Source organism: Poecilia mexicana, unplaced genomic scaffold, assembly GCF_051168715.1.
Source record: "Poecilia mexicana isolate PSO_F unplaced genomic scaffold, ASM5116871v1 scaffold_17, whole genome shotgun sequence".
Taxonomy (NCBI): domain Eukaryota; kingdom Metazoa; phylum Chordata; class Actinopteri; order Cyprinodontiformes; family Poeciliidae; genus Poecilia; species Poecilia mexicana.
In genome coordinates, this window is record NW_028263386.1 from 15,390,241 (window position 1) to 15,412,954 (window position 22,714).

The 22,714-nt window shown below is 39.6% G+C and overlaps 1 protein-coding gene across 1 annotated transcript; it reads left to right on the plus strand.

Annotated features, from left to right (window-relative positions):
- The first annotated feature begins 1,046 nt into the window (after positions 1-1,046).
- Positions 1,047-4,151, plus strand: glula (glutamate-ammonia ligase (glutamine synthase) a). Its single transcript, XM_015005689.2, has 7 exons — positions 1,047-1,181; positions 1,788-1,975; positions 2,072-2,233; positions 2,408-2,554; positions 2,629-2,756; positions 2,844-3,043; positions 3,140-4,151. Exons 2-7 carry the CDS (start codon positions 1,810-1,812, stop codon positions 3,450-3,452), a joined length of 1,116 nt encoding a protein of 371 aa, XP_014861175.1. The 5' UTR covers positions 1,047-1,181; positions 1,788-1,809; the 3' UTR covers positions 3,453-4,151.
- The last annotated feature ends 18,563 nt before the right edge of the window (positions 4,152-22,714 follow it).

Genomic DNA, 22,714 nt, shown 5'->3' on the forward strand with positions numbered 1-22,714 from the left:
AGATTGTTACTACCACTAGGGAGAGAACTAAAACATGCAGGATGCCGTCCCTCCAGGACCGACTTTGGACACCTCTGGATTAAACAGTATAAAGCAGCCAAAAGGCGCAGTTTGTTGTCTTTGAGGAATGACACTTTCTACATGTAATGGGATAGGTGTTGAAAACATTTATAAATTCACAAAATATTCTGTTTGCCTTGTGGAGAGTTTGTATTTTCACATGTTTATAAGAAAACGTGAACAGCTACTGTACTTATTATGCACAGATAAATACCTATAAATCATTTCAGAATGGTTAAAAATCTCCACACACAGAAAATCATAAAGTCTTGTGAGAAAAATACAGTATGAATTGTTAAACCTTTTGGATGTCAATGAATGCACCATACAAGACCATGCACTTCATGTATTCTAATTAAGACACAAAATTACGATGACGATCAATGTACTTACAAGGCATGTCTTTCATTTTACGTAGATAAAAAAAATAAAGCAGAAGTCAAAATCAGACCTCAAACACAACCAGAAACTGGTATCATTTGGGAAAAACACTAATCAGTGCATCTCTATACAAGACGATAACGTAAAGTACATGAGAGATATTTTTTTAGAGGAATGTATTAATTCATCTTATGTTTTTTTTATTCTCATATTCTTGTCATAAAAAAGTTAATTGCACCTGTAAGTTTCTATAGCTTTCATTATATAACCTTTAATTACAAAGCAAAACGCTGTCATACTAATATCTGCCACACGGTGTCGCCTTGGATTCATCAAATCCTAAAGTGGACTGCACTGAACCTGCAGCTGGACATTTTGTTCCACGATCTGTCCTCAGCACCGAATACCAGACACTTATCTTTTTGTTCTCAGTTTATCCCTTTAGATTGAGTTTCTTCATAAGAGGGGAGCTCACTCCTTGAGGAGAGATAATAGCTCAGGTGCTGCTAGGGAGCCTTGAGGCTGTCCAATCAAGGAGCGGCTTGCCCTCCTCTCTCGAGCTCGCTCCGCCCAGTCGACCAATCAAAGAAGTGAGGCGTCCCAGTTCCTGCTCTTATAAAAGTAGCTCGATCTTTAGCAGCGGTACCGGAGAATGAGAGAGATACTAAAGAACCATCATCGAACCACACATTGGACCTGCAAGTCCTTTAGTTTTTATTTCAATTTTCTTGTTTCTCCAGGTATGTTTACACCTTTTTCTCTTATTCGGCAGTCTTGTTTAATTAGTCAGACTTGGGAAGTTAAAACTGCGGCAGACTCTTCATTGTTACATATTTTATTTCGGTAGTTTTCATTCAGCTTGTTGTTTTCTGTGCTGTAGCGGAGGTTATTGGGTCTGTTTCGGTGTTTTAGACTTCCACTGTATGTTTGTTAGTATTTAAAGCAAGAAGGGAATGATGTAATCATGTCACCCTCTTGCAGTCAACAATAGTAACCATGATGGTAGCAACAAGATGCATAGCAGTACAGTTAAAATGGATTTTCTCCGAGTTATCTTATTTGCGCTGTTCTCGTCTCCGTCCTAAATTTATTAGTCAGCATCCGTGTGAGAAAATAGCCCCTTCTTTTGTTCACCACGCGAATAAAATTGGAAATGTTTGTTTTTTTCCTTCCACATCCTCAACATGTTTTTCAACCCCTCCCCCCCCCACCACCTCCCCTTCTAGAAAATCAAAATAACAATGGTGCTGCTTTTTGCGATTTTGCGCCCCTCCTCCCGAAGCCCAGCTAGTTACGCAACATGTGATCCATCTCACATATTTACTCTCTCCTCCTCGCACTCTCAGGTGTGTTATAGTATCAGTTAAGATGGCCACGTCCGCCAGCGCCAGCTTGAGTAAAACCATCAAGCAGCAGTACATGGAGCTCCCCCAGGGGGATAAAGTCCAGGCCATGTACATTTGGGTTGATGGAACAGGAGAGGGGCTCCGGTGCAAAACAAGAACTCTTGATTTTGAGCCCAAAAGTATTGAAGGCAAGTGTCGGGTCTCATGAACCTATAGAAGCAGCTGTACACATTGAACCCAGTGACCCCAAGTGTAATAGTTGCTCTTATTTGTTTTTCTTGCAGATCTCCCTGAGTGGAACTTTGATGGCTCCAGTACCTACCAGGCAGAAGGCTCCAACAGCGACATGTATCTGATTCCTGCTGCCATGTTTCGCGATCCGTTCCGCAAAGATCCCAACAAGCTGGTCCTGTGTGAAGTCCAGAAGTACAACCGCAAACCTGCTGGTTAGTAAGCCAGTGTAATAATCATAAAAGTATTTATAAAGACTTGTACAAAGCTTTTTTTTCTTTTTTACATTTAGAGGACCCAACATTAAGCAACTCAGTCTGTAAATGCTGTTTGAATTGTGTGAATATTGAAGTTGAATGATTTACTCAACCCAAATTTCCTTTCTGCAGAAACCAACCTTCGCATCACATGTAAGAAGGTGATGGAGATGGTGGCAGACCAGCATCCCTGGTTTGGCATGGAGCAGGAGTACACCATACTGGGCACAGATGGACATCCCTTCGGCTGGCCGTCCAACGGTTTTCCTGGACCACAAGGTGAGCAAGTTGTCTGCTTAGTTCTGTCTGCATGAAGGCAACATTGTATATCTTAACACTTTTTATCTTTGTAGGTCCATATTACTGTGGAGTTGGAGCTGACAAAGCCTATGGCAGAGATATTGTAGAGGCTCATTACAGAGCATGTTTGTATGCCGGAGTCAACATCTGTGGAACAAATGCAGAAGTGATGCCTGCCCAGGTATGAATATGAGCCCAATGTGTGCTTTGACGTTTGTCTTGGTTTTCCCACTTGGTTATGGAATGATTGTTTGCTTGTGTGTTTCAGTGGGAGTTTCAGGTTGGACCATGTGAGGGGATTGACATGGGCGATCATCTGTGGGTGGCGCGCTTCATCTTGCACCGCGTCTGCGAAGACTTTGGTGTTGTGGCATCGTTCGACCCCAAGCCCATCCCAGGAAACTGGAACGGCGCAGGCTGCCATACAAACTTCAGCACAAAAGAAATGAGGGAAGACGGTGGGCTAAAGTGAGTTGCAAAGACAATTTGTACCTTTTTTTTTTTTAAGAGTAATTGTAAAGTTGTTTGCTATATCCGACACTCATGTTGCTGTTCTGCTTTCAGAGCTATTGAAGAGTCCATTGAGAAGCTTGGAAAGCGTCACGAGTACCACATACGTGCCTACGATCCTAAAGGGGGTCTCGACAACGCCCGCCGCCTCACTGGCCGCCACGAAACGTCAAACATTCATGAATTCTCCGCAGGCGTGGCCAACCGTGGCGCCAGCATTCGCATTCCCCGCAGCGTCGGCCAGGAGAAGAGGGGCTACTTTGAAGACCGACGCCCGTCAGCCAACTGTGATCCGTACGGCGTGACCGAGGCTCTGATCCGCACTTGTCTGCTGAATGAAGAGGGCGAGGAACCGACGGATTACTAAAACCTGCAACTCCCAGACTGACTTTTACCACCCTCCCAAATTTCTTTAAAATATACTAGTACTGTATTTTTTTTTTTTTTTTTCTCCCACTAAGATGATTTTTAACTTACAATGCTAATGGTTTAAAGTTGGCTGGTCAACTTGAAACAAGGTAATGAGATACTTGGTAGTTGTGAGCTGGTGATGTCAGGGTACACCTCTCCTTGTGTCATTAAACGGGGATTGACTTTTGTAACACTGTTCTTAGCCCATGCCATATCATTCCCTCTTTGTCTGTCTGAGACTAAAGCACAAGGACATTGCAGAGTAGGGCAGCTAAGGCTGGACAACTTGTGTAAAATTAAATGTGACTAGTTCTTGTGCTGTTAATGTGTTGACCTGACTATCCAGTCCTCAATGTTACTAATGTTCTCATTCTAAGAAGTTTTTTTTTTTTTTTTTTTTTTTTTTATTAATGATGTTTGTCCTCAAATTCTGGCACATTTTGGTCAACTTGTATGGTACACTTGTAGATGTCCCAGACATGAGTTGTTATAAAGTGGTGGCTCTTTCCATAATGCCATTTGTAAAGTTTCCTCAAGGAGTTTTATCCTTTTGTTAACTGCGATATATTGTAATGCACCTGATTTGGTCAAACATCAAGTTTACTGAACCTGGTGATTTTTATTGATACATTTAAAACATTTATTTTATCACAAATACGTGTGTTTGAGTCTTGTATTAAATTGTCTTTGGGATTTGCTCATGAGGATGGCAAGATTTAATGATGTGTTGCATAAATATGTTAAGTGAGACAAGATTAACTTTTTTTTTTTAAAAGAGGATTTAGAATTTTTTTTTTTTTTTAGCAAAGCTGACAGTGAAGCATCCATTCTGTTGGACATGACAGACAAAAGGAAAAGTGTGGTTTCAAGTAGCCATCTAGAGAGATACAGGCTTGTCTGCAGAATATCTGCTCCAATTTTCCAAAACACTTAAAACATCCCATGCTGCAGGATCATATAAGAAGCTAAACGCAGAACAGCAAAATTAAATGCACCAAAGCATAAGTCCAGTTTAGCAGACAGTACCTTCCCATATGCCAAAAACATTCTGTGGTCTCAGCTTGGCACATTTCTAACCAACTGTTCAACGCCAGCTTTGTTCTCACGGTTGTTTTTCTTCCGTCTCCCGTGGGTGGAAACTGGATAGTGAGGCACTCATAGTTATTAGGCTCTTTCAATGCAATGGCCTGAGGACAATATCCCTGTCGGTTCTCTGTCAAAACTCCTTTACACTGATCTTTGTGGGTGATGGCTCTGACTTTGCCTGTGACCTGGTTTTAACCTTCAGTATTACAGATATCTGTATTTCTAACACGGGATTTCTTCAGGAGTTACAAAGACTAACCTAAATAAGTACCCGAGTACTCTGTGTCCTTGCATCCGTTAGCTGGTGTTGGACTTTGAGAACTTTTTTTTTTCAGACTTGCGCGAGACAAACGAGCATTTCTGCTGTGCTCTCCCTTCCAGGGGGAAGGGCCACTGGGTTTGTTTCTGAGACCTTTCACCTAGATCCCAGCTGCTTCACAACATAAAGTTGTTAGTCAGTGCACTGATTGGCTCTCTCACTGGAACATACTAACCAATCTCAAAGTGAAGGGCTGGTTCCTGTGTGAGGAACAGCAGCTGGACAGAAAAAAAGACTAAAAAAAGCTGTTCTCTAGCTTTTTTTTTGTTTTTGTTTTTTAAATCATAAATCTTGTTCTACCCTTCATCTGTTGTGTACAAGGCTTTGCTGAATTCCCAGACTATCTGCACTCACATGTGCCTGAACAAACAGGCTTTACCCTGAGCACCAAGCTAACATGCCATATTACAGTGTAGGTTCAAAATAGATGAGGTCAAAGTGGAGATTGTAAACTCACCCATGGAGGCGAAAACAACAGCAAAATTAAATGTAGACTCTGACAAAGATTATACTCTAGGTGGCCACTTTATTAAGCACATCTTCCTAGCTACAGGTTGGACTCTCTTTTGCCTTCAATTCTTTGTAGTAAATATTTAAAACTGTGTCTGTAACATGTAAGCCCTTGTTGACATTATATCATCACCTATTTGCTTCAGATGTTTTTAGCTGTGCATCCATAATGCATATTCTGCGTTCCACCATGTCCCAGCGATGTAGTTGCTCTATCAGATGGAAATTTGGTGAGCATGGCCGCTGTGAGCGCATGTCAAGAAACCAGTCTGAGATGATTTGTGAGGTCATGCATTGTCCTGTTGGACGTAACCATCAGAAGGTGGGTACACTGTGGTCATAAAATGACCAAAGCGTTCAAACAATGGCCGACTGGTTCTAAGGAAACGTGCTAAGATAACTTTTCCAAATTACTGAGCATCCACTGTCAGCCTGAACCATTGACACAAGGAAGGGTGGATCCATGTTTTCATGTTGTTTGCATCAAAGACTCGTCAGACCAGGCAGACGGGAGCAGCATCCGGTGTGTTTTTCTTCTGTTGTCTCCCATCTGCTTCAAAGTTCAATGTGTGTGTTCAGAGATGGCCTTCCACTCCGTTGTGACAAGCAGTGTCTTGAGCTACTGTTTCTACAGTCTCCAGCCTATTCACCTCTGATATTATCAAGACATTTTGTCTGCTGCTAACTGCCACTGTGGATATTTTGTATTTCTTACCAGATAAAGAGTTCTGGTAAGAACCTACATCTAGATGCTTGAAAGCAAAGAAGTTGCTCCGTGTGCGTGGCAGAATTACCACTTATGATAAAAGCAAAGTGACCAGTGACTGTATGAACCAGAATCCAAGCCTTGAATCTAACCACTACAAGCCACTGTCAGGCCAGTTTTCCCAGTGTAACTTCCAGGGTAAAAGGTACAGAGGGACATAATGTCCACTTTTCTTAAGCCATCGTGTCATCTGTGCTCATGTTTTTTTGTGCCTGAAAGCATGAAATGTCAGCTTTCAAGTAACATCTCTTTTTCGAGATTCAAAACTGTTGCTCTTGGCTCTCTGTTGGCAGAACTGTCCCCCTTGTTTACCACTCGGGTGCTGTAGCCGCCAACTCAGGATGTGGGGATCACCACCCTGCGACGATCTGTGAAAGCGGCTCGCCGACATTCAGTCACCAAGTAAAATCTTTCCGCTTCCTCGCTTTTGAAGCCGAAATAAGGGGGTTCTATTTGCATGCAGAATCCAAGCCTCCCTCTGCCTGGGAAGCTCAAACGAACGGGGGAGACACTGGACAAAGGATGGAGAGGGATGCTGCCCTGTTGCTATGCCAACCACCGGAATGTACAGGCTGGATCGTGGTTGAAAAAAAACAAAACATTGACATTATGTAAGGAGGAAAAACATGAAATGGGGTCTAATAAGTGGAGCTGCACAATACACCTCTAGGTCATATACAGCTTCAAGATTCTAGTTAGATTGCATCCATTCACACTACTGCATCAAACACCCATAATCTTTTAAAAATCCTGCACATTAATGAAACGATTTTGGACAAAACAGAGAATATTGTATGCACAAAATTGTGATTAAATGAAGACTTTTTACATTGTAAGTGTTGTAATGTCCTTGCCAGTGTATGTCCACCAAAGCCTCTGCCTTGCCACTGCTGTGTTGTGTAACAAATCACACTGGTTCAAACCAGAAATGGGCTCTTCTCTGGAGCACACCGAGCAGAGGAGGAGGTCTGCACAATAAAGTCATGACTCGTAGAGCATGAGGGAGTGATGAAATTTGCAGAACAGCTTTGAAAGAAAAAAAAATCGTCCCCAGATTGTTTCATTGCAAAAATATACAATGTGGGGCTTTTTTCGTGGCTCACATTTTAATGAAAAGCATAAAGAATCCAGATGCGGAGCAGGAAACAGGAAGGAGATGAGAGATTCCTAAATTAGGGTTCAGATCTGTTTCATATAAAATAGAAAATGTTGAATTTATTTCATTGGAAAACAAATGTTTAGGCTGAATCTCTGATGGGGAAAAAAAACAACTTATTCTCAAATGTATTTTCATCCCAAACTGAATTTATGCATACTTGCTCTTGCAATTTCTTGCAAAAACTTGTCTGCAAAAGCAGAAACAAATTGTTTAAGACCTACAATCTGTTTGAGTCACTAATATGAAGCAAGCAGAGCTTGTAAGATAAGGGGATCCAGATTGGCTGAGTGGTAAAGCATGACAGAGCTGAAGATAAATGCTGTCTAGCCACTTATCCCCACCTGGACTGTGATTGGTCCTTTGTTTTCCGTGGCATAGTGACACAGTTTTGAACGCACCGCTTGCAGCTCAGAAACAGTCTACCTTTGTTTCAGGATATGTAGAGACAAGGGGATCAGACATGTTATTTTTTAGTAAATAAGGTGAAACAGTGGTAAAGAGAAGAAGGAAATCTACTGTATTTAAAGGATTAAAAAAATAAAAACGGTGTTTACATATTCTGGCACAGTTTTCAATGACCAGCTTGGACTGCAGGGCCGAATTTAAACTCCTTACACTTGAATAACCTTCGAATAACGCAATCAGCCAACCAAACATTTTTGTGCTTTTGTTTTTGCTTTGTTACTAAAACAAGTTATCCGTCGTCCGTGGAATCTGAAATTAACCTTGAGGACCTTTGACATTCTCTGCTCATTAATTGTTCCAGTCACAAACCCTTCTTTCCAGTACCACCACTGTTCGTGCTCTCAGGACTTGAATAGCGTGAATGGCCAGATGCCAGTGCCTCCACAAGTCGTCCTCCCCTCCCCCGACGAAATCCTGCTGGTTCATCTTCAGGGGCCGTCCCTTCAATTAACACCACAAAGGATGACCACAAAGGATGACCCTCACTACAAGTCCAGTTTCTTGGTAATTTTCCATTTCATAAAAAAGACACCTTCACTAAAAAAGTCGTGCAGAGTTGTGAAGTGGAAGAAAAATGTTTCATATTATATATATATATATATATATATATATATATCAACCAATTTTAATGTAAAATAATAAAAATATTGAAGCATTGTACTTCTGAACACACCATGACAAATGGTGGTGGAAGCATGATGCTATTGACACTTTTTTTGTTCTGCGAGTAAAAGGAAGCGGGTCAGAGTTAATTGGCAGACGGATGAAGATAAATACAGGGAAATTCCAGAACAAAGCCTGTAAATGATAATGAGAGTGAAGTGGACTAGGCTAGTTTCCAGCGAGGAAACTAGCCTAAGCTAATACACAGAGCTACAGCAGAATATTTTAGATCAAAGTATTTTGATTTGTCAATCAAAGTCCAGACCTGAAAGAAAAAAAAAAGGTATCCGAAGGTCCAAATGTTGATAAGCTGCATATTGGAAATAAGACAAAAGCTCTGATTGGAGCACCTTCAGCATTGAACTTTTACTGATATGTTCTAGGACAACAGGACAAGATTGCTTGTGATCTGTTGTAGATCACAGTCCAAATTTGTGTTTATTCAGTGTTATTTCAAGAGTTATTTGCAGTCTCATGAAATGTTTCTGCATAAATATGATAGGTAAGGAAATTTTATATGGTGACAAAGAAACAAACAAAAAACACTTAGACAACTCCAAATGTGATGACTATTCTGTGCCATTCTAAACAATCAGCAAATGTCCCAAACTTCGTAAGTTAAGCTATTTCATATTATTTTATATAAAAAAAAAAACCCCAGCCTGTTCTCAAAGTGAAACCAGAATTGCACAGGTTCTATAAAATCCTAGAGTGGAGTCATGGGTTTGGTGCTTTAATGGCTGCACGAGACAGTGAGGCAGATGATGTGACTGGATGTAAAAAGGAATCAGACTTCATGAAATGACCGGGTCATACACCCCAAAAAGCTAATAAAAAGCAGGTGACTGTGTGTGTGTGTGTGTGTGTGTGTGTGTGTGTGTGTGTGTGCGTGCACACGCGAGTGATTAGACAGATTCATGTCTGTCTGGAGAGCCTGATAGGCGGTGTGGAAAGAACAAGGCTAACGTAAGTGTGGCCTTGTATTTGCTACAGTGTAAAGACAATTTTTCCAACAAATACAATGTTGTAAGGACGGACTGCTCCTTCTTGGGCCAGTCCCATAAGAAAATGTGCTGGGTTTTTTTTTTTTTTTTTTTTTTTTTGGAAAGGGAGTAGATTCAGAACGATAGAGTCAATTGAGTTTAGATTAGATTTAGGATTAAACATTTACTGGGTAGGGTTAAGTTTAGAGTAGGATCAGGGTTGGGCTGTAGAAATGAATGAAACGGGAATAGAAGTCAACGTTAGGTCCCTGTGAAGATAGAAAAACCTACAATATGTGCTTGCTTACGTGTGTGCGTGTCCGTGCGTGGCTGAGAATGCTTGTGTGTGGATGCGTGTTTGTGGAGGTAAAAAGTTATAACAGCTGATATGGTAGTAAAAGTTAGCAATAAAATCTCTGGAGACATAAACTTATCTACGTCATGAGACAGAGTTATACACCAGACAGCCAACTTCCAGTTTTGCAAGTGGGATCATTTTCAGGGCTCCCAGAGATAAGCTGAACAATCTACTCCTTCTATGATCTGCAAAAAAAAAAAAAAAAAGTCTCATAAAGATTACCAAAAAGCAAGCTTTTTAAAAAAAAAAACCATAAAAGATTCCTCCTGACACAAAATGTTCTTGGCTTGTTTTAACCTGCTATAGGGCCTTGCCTTGTTTGCTTCCTGGACTCGGCTCCAGCCAGTCGCTATCTACTGCTGTGCAAATAATAAAAGCGATCAAGTAATGAATATTACATGTATAAAAAAGTACTAGCCCAATAAGGGAAAGATAAACATAAACATGTGCTTATCTAATGTATTAGATAAGCACAGTAATGAACACTTAAAGTATTTGAAAACTTCTCTTTTCTGTCCTTCATCCTGTACTCATAAAAACAGCAAACACTTCCACAGATGTTTCATAGAATTTCGTAACACAGCGAGTTTCTGAGCCGAAGTTTCATCCTTAAAACTCTAATACTGAACTCAAACCGCAAAACACTGCTAACACTGTTGATATTATATTTGCACAAGGATGTTCAACATACAATCTATTGAAATTAACATTAAGTCTCTTACCTGCATCATCAGTTTCAAGCTTTGCTGTTGAAGCCAAAAGGCAATCAGGATTCTATAATTCAATCAATAGCAGTGGGTATCGTAGTGACCTCTGATATTTGCATATTTTAAAACTTACTACATACTTTCAACATGGTAGATAAAATTTTTATTGATACAATAAAGATATCAATGTAGCCTCATACCCCTTTTATTACCAACACCTTACATCATGTTACAGTTGAAACTGTAGGTAGTTACCTTAAAGCGCTACTCAATAGACAACGAGGTCCGAAGTACGGTAGCCCTCAAAGTCCTTTTCATCAAAGCGCTCCCAGCCCACATTATCTCAGACATATCGCTGTCCTCTTCAGAGGCTGTTGATATAACAGCATCAGCTCCACACTTCCATTTCTTTATCCAAATCCTCCTGTACTCACTTCCTTATAACACTTGTCTTTCTCTCAGCAGGGCTACCACACTTTTTTTTTCCATATTGCCACAACATATACAGAAAAACATGTTAAGCTTGAGAATATAAGACATTTTGTCTAACACTAAGTCCTAGTGCGCTTAAAGTATGTGTCTCGTGTTGATCCACTCCTATTCTAATAACTACATGTATACTGAGATCAATCAGATGACATTTGCTGTCCTGCGTCATGACGGGGTGCTTTACTCTCACGTTTGGTCACAAGGTCATTAAATTTTTTTTTCATCAATTTGAAGCTCAGTTGACTATCTGGGAATTCATTTCCAAAGCCCTGTGACTTTCCCCAAGTGTCCAGATGACTGGTTAGTGCCATGAGTTAAAGCGTCCAGCAGACTCAGATGGTCAAAGCATTTTTATAGTACTGAATGAGATTAAGAGATGTAGTAATGGGGTGATTGCTGCTATATTTGAGCTACAGGTTTGCAGTGGTGCACATGAAGTTTACAAGGTGCGTGAGAGTATTTGGACAGATCCGAAAATGTTTTGACAACTGGTGATCAAATTATGTTTGCTGCAGGGCTATGTTGTGTTAGGTTATGTACTCAACTTTATTTAAATTTACAAAACAATATTGCTTGCTAAAGGTAAAAAAAAAAATCCATGATGATATAATAATTGTATCTCAGAACAGAAGTAGTCTCAAATATTTTGTTAAGTTGAGCAAAACCATTTCAGAAACTAAAATGAATTTGAGCCACTGCTCTGCATCCCCGTGCAAACACAACGCAAAGGGAAGCGGATATTGAACGTGGACTCAAGACTGTAAAGCAAACAACCTGGATAAGGTCTGGTCTGGTGTTTGTTATGATGAACAGGCAACTCCTCAAGCTCACAGGATGACTGTGAGACAGAGAATGCAAACAAAGCTGCTTTGTCTTTAATTGCTCACCTTCCATGTCATTCTTGTACTTGCCACCTAAAACAAGAAGAAGAACCCTGTGTGTCAGTGTTCCCATGAAAGACATCTTTAAATTGTCTGTAGCAGTAACAGAGACTATGACAGTTGTGTTTTTACTTGGGGAAGCTTGGGGTGGTCTAATCATAAAACAGTGCAACTGGGCAAAAATTCATCTCCATTTTGTTCGATTTGACTTTGTTATCCAGATACGACAGCCTACGTTGAGTGGCGCTGGTGCTGACGTTGGCAGTGTGGCTTAAACGTTCCTGGAACTTTTGAATTTATCAAATGCTTCACTGTTGCCTTTGTAATTGAATTGGGGCAACACATGAACCTCCGCGTCGCAAGGATCACAATTAAAACAATGTAAAAACATTTAAACTATTCAATTATCAGCTGGGAAAACCAGAATCTTTATAGGAAACACACGTCAGCTTGCAGTTTGCAGTCGTCATGAGTGCAGAGTGTTGGTTAAAAGAGAAAAAAAAAATAATAATGTCTTATCTTTTCCTGGTTAGTCATAATAGGTGTCACCAGCTATGCGTCATTTCAAACAGCTCAGCAAGTTAAACAAGCCCAGGAGATCCGAGAACAGCAGCCTGAATAGTTTCAAGAAACCTCAAATAACCTGGGATTGAAACAGACTCTGATGACACTTGAAGTGGTTACATTAGCTATGATTACAGAAGTTGAGGTCGTATTTTGAAACATGACTTACTCTGACATCGCTTTTGCTTAAAATCGCCCATTCCACAACAGTTACATAATCTCCAGGATGAATAATTTCTATGTGGTAGCAGATTACAAATAGATGATTTACCGTGTTGAACACATGAGATTTATGTCTACGGCTGCTGGATTTTGGACTCATTCATCTAACCTGTTATATCAGTTGGTACCGAGGTCTTACAAATGGTGTGAACTTGTTCTGTGGTGGTAACATGACACAGACGGCCATGTTGAACACAATACATTAGAATAAAACGACTCTGTTAAAAGATTTTTTTTTTTTTTTAATTAAATTTTCACAGGAATCGCTTTTAATCTCAGAAAGCACATTCAGTCAGGTTGAACTGATAGCATTCTCCTTGATGTAAGATTATTTCTCATAATAACAGTTTAAAAATAGAAATAGCCTTAAGAGCTTTGCACGGTTGTGCCTGTGGCGTCACAGGTCTGAAGTGCCAAAACCTGCTCTCATTGTCGCAGTTGCTGCATGACGAAAATCGCACGATTATGTTGTCAGCCTCATGTCATCCACCCCTTTCTTCTCTTTTTGCCACTCTCTGGATGAGAAACTATTGCGTGTTCGGTCTGCATTCATGGGTGTGTTTGAGTATGCAGCAAACAGCCCTAACAACTCAATCTCCGGGAGCTGGTTTTTCAGCTAGAGAGCAGGATGGATAGTTTTGAACGAGAATCGTCTGAGGCCGTGTGGAAAGGACGTACTGTTTGACTAAAACATTAAACTCTCCCTGCTCAGTTCTGATACAGTGCACTCCCTCATTAATCATTATTTCCTCCTACACTTTCTGTGAACTCATAATAGTTATTCCTCTTTGTCGTGATTGGTGTGTTTACTTTACTGCTGTAAACCACACACACACACACGACAAATCACCATGACGTTCACTGCTGCGGCAGGGGGGGATTTAAGGGCGTGAGCAAAACGAACGTCCAGCATTGACTGCGCTTCTACAGTTAATCTTCGGCCTGACCATCTTGTAGCTTTTGGTCAGTTCCCAATTGTTCTCATCAAACTGATTTAAGTATTTCTTTTTTATTGGATAATGTTTTTCAATAGGTTAGGGTTACTGTGCCATTTCTAAAAAAAAAAACCACACACACACAGTCACAGACACAGTCATATATTCATAGAATGAGGGAACATTTCATGCCTAACTTTATGGAGATTTCATCCAAATTATAATCTGAAGGTATCAATGTTTTTATACAATTTAAACTCATAAAATGAACAATTGTTCTGTTTTTCAACACAATTTGTTCCTTGTCTCAATGAAGCGGAGGCTCCATAACACAAATTCACCAGTAGAGTCAACCTCGCTGTTCTTTCAGTCTGTCCTACTTTTAGTCATTGTTTACGGTGAATAAAGTTAATATTCCTGCAAAATGTAACGGCAATGATAAAAATAGCGCATAAACCACTCACTCTGTGCCGAGGCCTCCTTCTAACCCTGAGGTTTAGAGAGGATTGTGCGAAAGCAATGCCCCTTCCAACCCTCCACGCTACAAACAGCCGTACCACGCTGAGCCCCGGTAAGATTAAAGGCTGATCATGTATCTGATGGTGCCACAGCAAGTTTCTTACTGCCATTCGTCTGTTGCAAGGGCCTAATCCCAGCAAATCCTTTATTTTCCTCAGTACATGCAGCACATAGACACACGCAGACACACGCACGCGCACACTGGTGCTGGCCAAGCTGTGGCACAAAGTATCGCAAAAGAAAGAAATAAGAACAAAGACTCCAAACTGCTGTGTCGGGATTCAGGATTGACGACATCACAGCAGAGCAATTTGCTTTTTAATCCACAGACAGCAATCAAAACACAACGACACACAACAGACGGGAGTGACGCATTTTCCCATAAGGCCGCGATCTTGGTGTCTGTCTGGGACCTGCTCCGAGTAATAGGATCACAGCGGTAGAGGGCAGAGTTTTTGGAGAGGTCATGAATCAGCGGGAGTGCAGCAGGCAGCTGAGGCTCTAGTGATTAGACAGATGCATGTCTGCGTGGACTGCAGAGCATGATCGGCGGTGTGGGAAGAACACCGCCGATAATAATGATAACGCAACATAAGAAATTAAACTAATATTTATTTATCCACTCCTTTCCTAATATGAAGCAAGAAGAGCTCAAAAGGACACATTTTTGAAGACAGGCTTAATAAAGTTACAAAAGTTGCACATCGTTACAAAAATCAGGATGTGTGGAATGATTGTTCCATTTTTTATTTTTATTTTTTTACTGCTGACGGAAAACTTTCTGACGCAACATGATGTTTGAAACTTTGTAAACTTTCAAAAAGTGTTTCATTTTCTATTGGTCATAAATCGGTGCAGATCGACACAATGTCACGGAGAAGAAAAAAAAAATCCTGCCTTATTTGGTCTTCAGTGTTTGATAAAATTACATACCATATGATTCATGAGAGAATTGTACAAGACTAACCAGTCTGGATAAGGTGTGCCACAGTTGGCTTGCTCAGGTTAGATCCTGACTCAGAGTTTTGGAATTTTTATTTAATTAAGTATTTTACAAATGAAACTGCTCTTTATCATATGTAATTATCTTTCCCGGCTGTCCTGACTATTTTTAGCCAGGCGCTTTCAAAAAAGAAACAGAAAAAATAGTCTCACCACCAGAATTCACAACTTTAACTGGATTCATTCTAACACTGGGACAATAAAGAGTATGTCTATTCTATTCTATTCTATTCTATTCTATTCTATTCTATTCTATTCTATTCTAACATGCCATCTATTAATGTGGCCAAGCAGATCTATTTTTTTACACTCTACAGAAAGCAATAACCACAATAAAAGCCTTATTTCCTGTGGTCATTTTGGGTTTCTCCTATAGGACAATAATGATTGGTTGGTTTCCTTTAGGACACAAAAACTCTAAGAGACCACTTCCGGTTAATAGCACCATGCTTTTATGAAGTAATTAGGGTAATTTCCCATGAATCCCTTTGCAAAGTGATACAGAGCTGTCTGCATGCCAGTGCAATGACAAAGTATAAAGGTGATTTCAACCTGCAGTTCTTTGTGAAAGCTCTGTATTTTTGTTTCCTTTTAACATTAAACTAATGATTCCCATTCACTGGAACTGAATTGTGTGAGAAAGGTGAATCGGAAACTTGATTAGCATTTTTTAATAAGGTATGACATCAACAAATGTCAATGTTCTTACTCAAGTGTTTAATTGAAGCGAACAATTTCAGAGAGTACATAGTGTGTGCACCTTTTCACAAAAGGCAAGTTGATCATTTCCATGCGACGCATTTTCCTCTTCATGGAAGTATTTGTTGAATGATAAGCAAATTTTTTTTTTCAAATTTACTTTTGCTTTACCGGTTTAGCCGGTCAGACGGTGGAGACAAAAAGAAAGCATAGCAAAATAAGACATGAGGAGAGCAGGTGAATTATTCTTTAGACTGTTAGCCACACAAATACCCCGTGTGACATGTCGTCTCTGTGCAGTTAGACAGGTGCATTCTCAGCAAGACATGGAAAACAGAGAAAACAAAAACAAACAAACAAAAAAAACATCATGCTTTCCATGAATGACAGCATTTCTGGGTACTGAACAAAAGATAAAACACTGACCAACATGTAGATGTGTAAAGATGGCACAATGTAATATTTACTGGCTTTCTCAATTGCTGACTGTGTGGTGTCTTCTATGACTTTGTATGTTTTTGTGCTTTTCTGATGGATGTGGGGAAAAAAAAAAAAGTGGAAAAAAAGTTTCCAGTGACCATCCTTGTGTTGTTTCTGCAACACAAATAGAGTCAACCTGTGGTAAATCCGATTGATTAGACTTAAATGAGAAAGGCACACGCCTCTCTATGTAAGGTCTCACAGTTGAGAGCATGTTCTTAAGGTCCTAAACAGAAGAAATTCACAAATGCCTTCTAAACTGATCTACTGGGGAGAAACGAATGAAAACAGACTGTTCTGCTTTTTAAATGGGAAACAGAAAAATCTTCTAAGATTCATTTTGATCTTTATAAATTTAGTCTAAATGTAGTTTGTGATCATTGCATGCTAAAGGCTTCTTCACACCTACAGCAGTCTGCTACTCCTTCTGCTGAATGTTAATACCATCGGACCTCAGATATGCCGCCTTGTGTGGTTGAGCCCTGATACAAAGGGCCACTGCAGGTCATTTGTATTTATTTAATTTCTCCCTCCCCTCGTGGGGCTTTGTGTTTTTCCACGTGTGAGATTGTTGTTGCCTCGCCACGACATCTCAGAGACTTGGTGTGACTTTGGCTGGACAAAGACCACCTGTGTTGTGAGACAAAAGAAAAACATCGCAAAATGAAAGAGAAGTGATATTACGCATTTGTCAGCCAACAGCCTCTGCTTTAGCAGCTAGCATATATGTTTAGTTATTAATGCAGCTAGAAATTAGTTGAATAACTGAGTAATAACACCATTTAATGCATTTGCAATAAATAAAATATCTAACTTCAGCTCCCCTGTAACTTGTTTCGCTTGTTAAAGTGTCATGAGGTGGAGCCCAGAGGAACCAATGTGAACACTGAAGTTAGGGATTGCCCTCCAGTGGCCAGAGGAGAGCCAGTTTTACAGCTGAGAATTATCCATATAATTAAATATTTATCACACATAACTAAATACCTGTTTAGCTCTTTTGTTTCACATAGCCCCAATTTAGAACAAGTGTCATCTCAAGACACTTTAAAAGACAAACAGATCCAGTTTATACAGAAAGGAATAGTAGTAATTTAAAAAAAAAATACATACACATAAAGAGATTTAAAATAAATTGCATCGCTTCAAAACTGATTCAGTTAAAGCGCAGGCAGTTTCTTTAGTGGTTTACCATTGTCATGACCTAAACTTTGCAAGGGGTGGATCTTTTGGAAACTACAAAAAGTCTAAATGGAGATTGTGCCTGATATAATGAAAAATGTCAGCATCTTGGTACATTTAACGGAACACATCTGGGTCCTCTTTGTGGAAATTTCCTCTGCAGCTACGACGCAGAAGTTCTCCCAAAAGTTAATGTGGCTCAGATGGTTGAGGAGCGTTTAATCAGATTTCATGCCAACATCTATTGTTTCATTCAAGAGGTTTTTATTTAACTTTGAGCAGAATATCTCGAGATTTTCTCTGGAATACAATTAAATCACCTTGAAGGAGAGATTTCCTGAGTCAGAAGGAAAAAATTTAGAAACACCCTCATTTCAGCTGGAGGCAAATTCTCTATGTTCTTCCTCTCCACAACCCACCACCGGGGTCTTCGTGTGTTGCTGGAAGAAATGCTTGACCCGGATGTACTTTTTCAACCTGTTTTTTCCCAGTCTGTGTCTGGGCTGGCTTCCTCTGGGACATTTTCGCATCTCCTTTGTTCTTCTAGTTCCCTAAAGGCAGTTTTCACAACAGCACGCCAAGGAGTTTTTTTTTGTTTATTATCCCCGCTTACAAAAGCTGCACTACTTCTTTATGCGATTTAATGGCGTGGTTTATCACAAGGTTTACACGTCCCGGTTCACGGAGTGTCATTTAATCTGTTCCCTCACATTCTGAGAGCCTCTGAACAGGTAAGCACAGACCGGTGCTCTCTTACACCGTCCACCATACAGCGTGTCCCAGGTTGAGACTCGTACCGTGGGAACTACGTTTGTGAAGAGCAGAGCATTGTTGCACACGAGACGTCGAGAGGGACAGTGGAATAAAACGAGAATTGTGCTGTTCCATGAACCCAATTCATTTGTTTGGCACGCAGCAGCCTGTTCTTGTAACATCACCCGAGTCAACCCGGACCTCGTTAGGCCAGAAGCGTCTGATTGTTCTTCTCTTCTGGGTGCAACGCCGAGTACAGACTGAAGAAGCTATTATCCTGGACATCCCTACTGCACTGACATTTAGCAGAGGCCTCTCAATTAAAACCTGCACACAAAGAGGACAAATGGCCTCTTTATGCGTCCTAAGATGCGAGTTAAAACCTCTTCAATGGTTTAATGCGACACCTCTCTTCCATAATGGGCCTCTCCGCTTGCACAAGATTTTCACAGTTCAAATGACAAATAAGGGGTTTTATAAGGCTTAAATTAAGTGAGTGACCTCTGCCTTGTTTCTGTTTCGTTTTTGAAAGTTTATTACATTCCGCCAGATCATAATAAAATTTATGGAAATTGGTTGTGTACTTCTATTTTTTAACTGGGTCAGCTCAGATCCTCTTTATACGAGCTTGTGCTTGCTGACATGCAGGTTCAGTTGTTGGAGAGAAAACCTCACCCACAACTAAAAATCGAAATCCAAAAATCCATGAGTCATTTTACAGGAATTCACATCGTCCCCATGTCTAGCCACGCGGGAAATATATTGAAGGAATCATGCAAAAAAAAAAAATGTGGCTAAACAGCATCAGCAGAAAGTGAGCTGGGTGCGTGTTTGTGGTGGTACAGTAGGTGTGCTGATCAGTTCTTATGCATATAAATATTGATTCATTGCAAGATAAATAAAGGTCTAATTTTGGCATTCTACAAAAACTGTGCATTCAAATATATTTTCTTGTGAGAGTATTCACAAGCAAATTTTTTTTGTCACAATACATCTGCAAACATCATTTGTACTTTCTACAACAGGCAAACACAAAGTCACATAGAAAGGCATATTTTACAAATAAAAACCTAGTGATTCTTGAGAATAGGGACAAAACAGGTCCTATGGATAAAGCATGAAATTTGAATAAAATATACACAAAATATATTTTTTTCAAATATCTAACTAAACTAACCTGGGTCATGTGAGCACAACAATGTATATTTTTCTTTTTTTTGCTGAATATTTTTTTATTTTAAACATTGTAGTTGGTGGATGATGCCTGTAAAAGCCCTTGTCCAGGAGCAGAACTCAATACATTCTTATAGTTTAAAACAATTAAAGAAATACTAAAATTATATATTATGACAATTAAGTATAAGTAGTCATATAAATAATTATAAAAGTATCGATAAATTGAATTAAAAATAATTTTTAGATATTTTCCAACTCCGTTGAAATTTGTCCTTAGTTTTTGTCAACACCGTCAGAAATGAAAAGAATGTAAAAAAATCAGGCATTATTGGGGGGCACCAGAACTTCTGAGGACCCCATGACGTTGTCTTTTCTCTTCCTTTGCTAGGAGGGCTAGTTAGCTCTGGTTAGCTTAAGTTGTTCTTTAGTTTTTTCTTCTGTTTTATTCCTAAGTTGCTTGTCACAACCATGATGTGTCAACTCCATAACTGACAATTTACAAAACTTTGATGAAATTTTGCGAAATAAAAGCTTAATTTTGGTATAATGTAAAGATTTCATGGACCTGACGAGCTACAATATGGCCTCCTTCAGAATAACATCATATAAATTGAGGTAGTTTGGCATTTCGTCAACTCCGTCAGATGTCAACTCCGTCAGAGTTTTTCTGACTCTTTCAGTGAAATTGTTGTCAAATCTCACTTAATTGTGCAACTAATTCATTTTAATGTATTTTACATGAATTGCATTACTTCACATGTACCAAGTTTTTCATTTTATTCACTAGTTTGTCACCACCTTCAGTTCTGTGTCAACTCCGTCATGCACTGTCAACTCCATCAGATGGACTTTTTCTTGTTTTTTGTTTTAAATAATATTTATTTTATTTCTTGAGAAGCATTTAAATTGAGTAAAAATATCACTAATGGGGTATATTAAAAATCATTTTAGATTTATTTTTGTCAGATGGTGATGACAAAGTTTTGGGTCAGGTCGATTAAAAATGTAATTTTTTTTTTAAAATTCGCAACTGGGAGCCTGTACCTTAGCATCTTCATGTTTTCTAAACATTATTTGTCATATTTGCATATATAAGGTTGAGAAATAATTAAAAAAAAATATGGGAAAATTAAAACCCATTTTGTCCCGATTCTCAAGAATCACTACGATTCTGTCTGGCTTTGTCATGCTGCGTGTTGGCATTGAGCCAAAATGAACCAGGAACTATAGGGAGGTAACGGTAAAAGGCAGGATTGAACAGGAGGAGCAGGCAAGGAGTGCGAGCAGGAGAACGCTTTAAAAACTGTGAGGGTGAATGTTGGAACAAAAGACCTGGGCTGATCGTCTAATGGATTGCAGGTGTGAGACGAGACCAGAGCAGCCAACTGAGGAGGGAGAGAGAAAGAAAGAGACCAATGGAGAAACCGACTGCAGCTAGGAGGGGGAGTAAACAGCAAACTAACACAAGACAGGAAGGACGGACAAGCAGGGGAAGGAAATAATCTAAGAAATAAAGAAACTAAGAGAAAATAAAACTATGAGGAAGGGTAAAATGATGAAAATGATGAAACAAACATGGAAGAGGGAAAATAACTCAGTATGGGGGTATAGCAGAAAAAAAAGGTCCAAATAACTTAGGATATGACAGGCATATTTATTTATTCAGCATCTTTAAAGCCGACAGTCATAAATGAAATACAATGCAATCATTTTCATTCAGAAGACAAATATTAGGGAACAGTGTCATGATGACCACTGGACAGACTAGGAGCATGGTTGGGCTATATAACAATATCCTAACATCTCACTGTCCACTGTTCAGTCCATCATAAGAGAATAGAAAGCATAAAGCACAACTTTAATTCAACCAAGACGCAAACATGCACATAAAAAAAAAAAAACAGGCAAAGCAAAGAGAGAATAAATCAAAGATATTGTCAAGAGGTCCATTTTAACTCCAGAGGAGCTGCAGAGAATCACAAAATATTGTCAAGAAACCACACAAATATGGTCCTTAGGAAAGATTGGGGAGAAAAAAAAAGTCAAATTCATAAGACTCTTTTTAGAGTTCATCTTCTAGAACAGTGGTGCCCAAAGTGGGTCCTTCAGGGCCGGCATCCTGCGTGTTTTAGTTCTCTCCCTGGTTTAACACACCTGGGTCCAATGATGGCTCATTAGAAGGCCTAAAAAGAACATTGACATGCTGAGGACATTGTTACTACCACAAGGGAGAGAACTAAATCATGCAGGATGCCGGCCCTTGAGGACCCACTTTGGAGATACAGAAAACATGTTGAAAAAGTTGGCAGCATCATGCTGTGGAGATCCTTCATCTTCAGTAGCGACAGGAGAAGTGGTCCGAGATGCAGAGTAGATGTGTGGTGGTCAGTAGAGGACGATGTCAATTTTCCATTTCAATTGATCTTACTATAAGCTAATAATAAAAACACCAGTGTAAAAAGCAACCGATTACAAAAACATCAGGAATTTTTCACATAGAAGAAACTGAGAGAAAGACCACAAACGTTATAAAACAGTGTACTGTTATCACATTATCTTTTTTTTTTTTTATGTAGATGTTGCAGAAGCCTTGACTTCATTCCCTTGACTTAGCTAAGATTGTGCACCGCAGTTAATTTGCCACCTGGTCAAGATAGCATAAAAATTAGAATGACTAATCAGAAAAACCTAATCGGAAACTTTGCTGTTGGATTATTGCATTATCTCTTACATGTAGGATAAGTAACCTGTATGTCATGCACCACATAGGAGGATTAACACTGAGCTTGTAGATCAACACTGAAGGGAGGTCCAGGTTTAAACCATACAATTAAATCAGATTATGCAGTTAAATCGTACTGCTGCTTTTTAGCAGTGAACGTAGAGGCATACATGGTCACTTTTCAATAAGTAGGATTTAAATTTGGGGGATTTCATGTTTGAATTCATGAACTTTTATGCATTAAAAGGCAAAAGTGGTTGTCAATAGATATCCAAAGCCATCATGAAGCATGAATCGAACTAGTTCTGACACCATGACATTCAACTCGGAAGGCCATTGTACAATAATTGGGACAGACCTTGTTAGCTGTTTATGTAAGAGGGGCCTGTTTATTCATAGCGAGTTCAGTTTGCGCGAAAGCCCCGCCGGATCTCAATGGCTCCATTATTAGGCGAGTGGTTAAAGCCTCTTTCAAACTTCAAACATAAGAAGCCTCCTGCTCATGCAAACTGGCCCAGTGAGCTGCAAATAAACTAAAGCAATCATTCTGTGCTGGCATCAGCGTGGAGAACACAGAGGAA